General features: G+C 41.7%; 1 protein-coding gene across 1 annotated transcript in view; it reads right to left on the reverse strand.

The window, feature by feature from the left end:
* C2CD3 (C2 calcium-dependent domain containing 3) overlaps positions 1-5,616 on the reverse strand; it is a 179,706-nt gene that overhangs the window by 23,381 nt on the left and 150,709 nt on the right. Inside the window, exon 31 of the mRNA XM_006885575.1 lies at positions 2,441-3,383. Coding sequence (XP_006885637.1) covers positions 2,441-3,383 — 943 coding nt within the window. The remainder of the gene's footprint in view (positions 1-2,440; positions 3,384-5,616) is intronic.

Here is a 5,616-nt window from a genome sequence, read left to right on the forward strand (position 1 = left end):
AACAACAACAACAACAACAACAGTAGCAGGAAGCTGCACTGCAATCCCTAAGGCACACGGTTCAAGACCACCAGCTGCTATTTCCTCCCATGGAATTAGCTGGCTCTGAAAACCCACCAGAGCATCAGCTATGGATTTGTTCTGACTCTATGGTACACAAGAACATAAGGAGCTTCCAGGTGAGGTAATCGGCATTTGTTGATTGGGTGGGGAATGTCAAGTATGTGGCTGAAGTACTGAAATTCTCCTCAACCCATTACCATTTAAAAACTCTGATTTTTAGAGTTCTACTCCAAATTTACTCTATTTTTAAGCTCTTGTCTTCAGTTAATGAAAATACTCAAAAGTCTTCCATTTTAAGAAAATAACAATTTTGACTTTAAATTCTCTAGTCATTACCACAAAGATTTGTCACTAACTAGATAAATAATTCTAGAGAGGTTACTATTTGTGTCCCAGTCTCTTTTGTGAAAAAGGATATAAAAAATGGTATATGCTTTGATAATCAAACGGGTATATATATACACACACACACATATATATACTATACATGTGCTATTAAAGAGAGGAGGGCGGGAGGGAGGGAGAGAGAGCAGGCGCGCGAGAGAAGCTGGTCCCAAGTAGTGAATAGGCCTTTATTAGTAGACCTCAGAGGACTTCCAAGCAAATGTGGGCAGGGAAGATCAAAATGGTGAGGTGTGCAGGCAAAGACAGTTACTTTTTATAGGGATTTTAGGAAGGTATAAGACGGTAATTTGCTTGGAATTTGGGGTGAGGGTCCATCTTATCAGGCAATAGACATTATCAGGTTTCTTTAAGGAATGATCAGGCCTGGGGGTAACTGTGACATTCTTCCTCCATGTAAAGCTTAGAATGATGCCTGACACATGGTGAATACTCAAACAGGATGGTTCTCCACTGATCACCTATTTGGAGCATAGCAATATTAAGCATCATCATAGTGTTAGAAGTCAGAACAGGAGGATGCAGTCCACATTTGGCTTCTCAAGCTGTCTGACACTACACTGTAAACCCTCACTGAGCCACACCCGCTTACCCTTAGGTTTCTCTAGAATAACATTTAAATGGTGTTTGTGTTAAGCTTTCCACCACCCTCCTCTAAAGAATTCAGTGAATAGTGATAGTCCATGCTACATTTACAGATCACTTTTCTTTGCAATGTAAAGTGTTAAGGGCACAGAAAAAAGACAAGACTCCTGATCTGGAGAACTTACTGTCTAGTGAGTAAAGGATTAGGCTCTTTTACAGTCTCCTCCTCTCCCCTCCCCATGCTGTGTACATAGAATTGGATATGACTGGCACAGGAGGAGATTGCCCCTCCTTCTCCACTGGAGCAGCTGGTGGATTCGAACCACATATCTTCGGGGGTCTTTTTTGGTGAAAAAAATGGAAGTTCTGAGAATTTAAACTGCATGCCTGAAGTATTGGGTCTACAAGGGAGATTCTTTGACTTCCAACAAAGAGTTCCATTCAAGAAAGCAGGGTGCTTTACCTAATAACAATAACCCTGCTTGTTGGGTGGATCATCTGAGTCAATGATTAGGGTACAGTGGGAAGGGCTGCTGATGGTCATAGGGGTCTCCCAAAGGATGTATTAATCAGCCTGCATTTTAAGGACAAAGAGAGGAGCTGGACCCTCTCTGCATCAACCATGTCATAATGGTGGCTTGTCCAAGTCCATCTCAATGGTGTCTACTTCCTCTTGGCCCTATCACTTGCTACATAAATATATAAGCATTAAAAACCCAAGATCTTAGACAATCACCACATAAAACTCAGTCTCATCGGTAAAACGGAATTGATGATACTTACCTTAATGATTTGCTGTAGTGTTTGAAAAATGTACGCAAGTAAATGATCAATGACAGTACCCAGCCCCCACTCTTTAGGTACGCTACTTCTATTTTAACCAGAGCTTTTAACTGGGTGCATTCTAGCTTGACTTCTTGCTAAAAATTTACAGTTCCACCCTAGACACACAGATAAGAATTTACATTTTAACAAGATCTTGTAAATAATACAGATTCTTATTCAGTGTGTGTAGAATAGAAAGGCAATTTCTCAGCAGGGGTCGGAAAGCACTGGTCTGACACCCTGATTTGAAGGGAGATGAACTGTTTCACCTTTTAGAGTCAGTCTTTAAAGGGTGCTCCCTCCCAGATTAATTAGGGAAAATATAGCTAGGCTGAGTTATCAACATCTAAAGCTAATTAAAGGTATTATGCTTTTGAAGGCTGGTGTTAACGATAGAATTTTAAGCACCTTTAGGAAAGGCATCTTACCAAGTCTTCTCATGGCCCTCAGCTCACTGTATGAACACTGCATTCAAGAGCCCATGTTCACACTCATGAGAAATTAAGTACCAGCACTGAAATACCAGATGGCTTATGGGTCACTTGTGGGAAACAGTAAAGGATACAGAAGGAGATGTGGCCTTGAAACCTCTGATTCAGTTGTCACTAGCTTCTCCTTGATGTAAGGGCAGTCAGTGGGCACCCCTGTGTGGTTTTCTCTTCTGGTCTGGGCCGGTGGGTGGATGGAGAGTTTCTCAAAGCTTTCAGTAGAGTCACTGAGCTCACTGCAGGTAGCCTCATTCTCAGCCTCAGGTGCTGGCTGAGACTCCTTTTCCTTTCCTGCCACTGATAAACCCCATCCAGGAGAGCTCGTGCTCTGCTGGGCGCATGAATGTGTCAGGTGTCGGATGAGCCGAGGGTTTGCTGAGGCAGGCTCTCTTATCATGGCCTTGGAGGTTGCAACCTCAAAAGGAACATGGACCGGGCTAGCAGAATCTTGTCTAGGCAGGTGGGAGTTAACAGCCCTTCTTGGGCTGGAGAGAAAGTTATGTCTGGCCTGGTGCTCCTCCCTAGAGGGAGGCTCTGAAGGATATGAGTCACTTTCTCGCTGTACCTCATCAGGCTGAAGACTCATGATCTTACTTGTATCTGACACAAAACTGGACCACGGGCTAGTTTTGTCTGTCACAGTGGTGATCTCATTTAGAGTCCTGGGCTCAATGATATCTTCTTCATAGTCCTCATCACTATAGACCAGGCCTGCCTCAGTGTCCTCATCGCTCTGCATCCTCGTCAACATCAACGACGGGGTATCATTTTTGAGTGCAGCATGTCCCAGACACTCATGGAGTATTCCTTTTCTACTTGAAGTCTCTTCAAGAACAGGAGGAGGTGGGGAGTTTGTGCGCTCGTCTGGATCTCTTACCAATGGTTGGTCTGCAGGTCTGCTTCCTTCTTGTACGGCCTCTGAGTCTTGAGCATCTGGGAGGGTGGTTTCTTCTCTCCTTCTACTTCTTGTTTGGTGAGAATTCAAAGATGCTTGGCAATTCCTGGTGATAGTCTGCAGATCTGAACAGCAACAGATACCATTCTTACTATAAGGCAGAGCTACAGATCATAAACTTCCCACATTAGCGTCACAAATGTTCTTGCAATAGACTTTGAATAAAACATAAAGATAAAACACTCAAGAGTCAGTAAAACTATATTCAAGGCAGTGTAATTTCTAGCACTTTATTCTATTAGCAGAGGACCAAAATCTAATCTAGTTATAACTAGATACATGTGGCAACACTTTGAGAGACTATTTGCTCATGGTCAGGAAGTCTTGGGAGCTGGGAGTCCTGGCAGGCATGTTCACGCTTCCATTTACTTCAGTAATTACCTATATTAAAAATCAAAATGAGAATACACTTACTTATTTGATAATGATTAAAACTAATTTACTTGGAAAATAAAAACAAGGAAACAGCTATCACCCAGGGCAGGGAAAGTTTACAGAGAAAACTGAGGCAGCTTTGGTGTGGAGAGGAACATAGGCTTTGAAGCAAGTGAATGCTGGGTTCAAATCCTGCTCTTGTTTACTATGTCCTTATAAACAAGCAGCCTCTGTTTACGTTTAAAATATGTTGAACACTGTATATATAAAATAAACGAGCATACAATGTATAACACACCAAATTTTTTTGGAGGAAATTAGAGGGGGGTAAAGGAATAAATGAGTTTAGTAAATTTTATATTTACATGATTATTTGTTAGGAAAAAGGAATTAAGAGGCACATTTAGGTCCTGGGAGGCAGAACTTATATCTCCCTCACAGCACATAAGAGAGTGCTCAGCATATAGGATGTGCTAGCTGAGTCTAATACAGTATTTTCAGACCTCAAATGGAATGGACTAAATGTCTCAAAATTAAACATTTCTACCTGTGAGTAGGCACAGGATGCAGGACGTGACTTAAGTACACACCGATCCTTTTGCCTATTTACTTCCTCTGTCTTAGCAAAGTCTTCTGGACTTTTACAAACCAATTTATTCTCCAAGAAGCCTTCCCAGTTGCACTGGCTAGTTAAGATTGCTCTAGGGTTTTGCTCTGTAAGGAAGCACAGAAGAACATGCTAATGTGTTGCCAAAGAATTCTGAACCTCTCAAAGGCAGTATCACTTCTGATTCCTGTGTTTCCAGAGCTCACCACATAAATTTTGGTGACTCAATTATTCATTCTCAAGATTCACATGGTTGTACTTCTAAAAGAGGTTACTGAGGCGTGGTGGAGGCAGAGGGCATTTTCCTTAGTCTAATCATATCTCCCTTTCTGAATTTACTGTGTAGTTGTAAAGATCAGTTCTCAGTCTGTCAACTGCTTGCTTAGAAGTCACCTACTACTTCGTGATAAGGATTAAACTCCCAAACTTGGCCACAAAGCTCTGTAGCGTCAATCCCTTAGTTGTTTTCTTTCTGTTTTTAAATTATTCATTTAAAGAGAGCCGCTATTGGCTCCTACCTCTACCCTAAACATACCTTCTGTTTTGCTCATATATTTTGTTTGTAAGGTAAAGTTTTTAACTGAGTGTAGAATATAAGCTCAATGAAGGCAGAGACAATACCTGTTTCGTTTACCACTTTATCCTCTAAAACCAGTAACAATACAGTGCTGGGACCCCTACAAGCCTGGAATTGAAATCACTCCTGTGGCTTTGGCTCAACTTTCAGCAAGATAAAAGCCATCAATAACATCAAGGAAACATGTACTACTCAAAACAGTCAACAGCTTTTACCAAGAGACAAAGTTGGGAAGGCAGGAAGAGATGGGAAAGAAGGGCATGAAAACAGAAAGCACACGGGCAAAGTGGGATGAGGGGGCACTGTAACTGATGTCACTAACATCATGAATCATGTATGAATTGTTGAATGGAAAATTAAGTTGCTCTGTAACTCACTCAAATCACAATAAAAAATTAGGGGGAAAGAAGAGAGCTCTGGTGGCCTAGTGGCAACAAACTGCACTACAATCCCAAAGGCACATGGTTCTAACCCAACAGATGCTCCTCTGGAGGAGGGGCAATCTCCTCCTGTGCTGGTTGGATCTGATTTGATTATACACAACAAAAACCAAAAGAAAAATAAATAAATTTAAAAAAATTAGGGGGAAAGAAAAAAAGAACAGTGCCTGATAGAGTTTGTTGTTGTTGTTATGTGCCGTCGAGTAGCTTGCGACTCATAGTGACCCTATGTACAACAGCCCTAAACTCCACTCTGTCCTGTGACAACTGCACTATCTCTGACACTCCCATCCCGATTA

This window comes from Elephantulus edwardii, unplaced genomic scaffold, assembly GCF_000299155.1.
Source record: "Elephantulus edwardii isolate Elephantulus edwardi_28Jun2011 unplaced genomic scaffold, EleEdw1.0 scaffold00044, whole genome shotgun sequence".
Taxonomy (NCBI): Eukaryota; Metazoa; Chordata; class Mammalia; order Macroscelidea; family Macroscelididae; genus Elephantulus; species Elephantulus edwardii.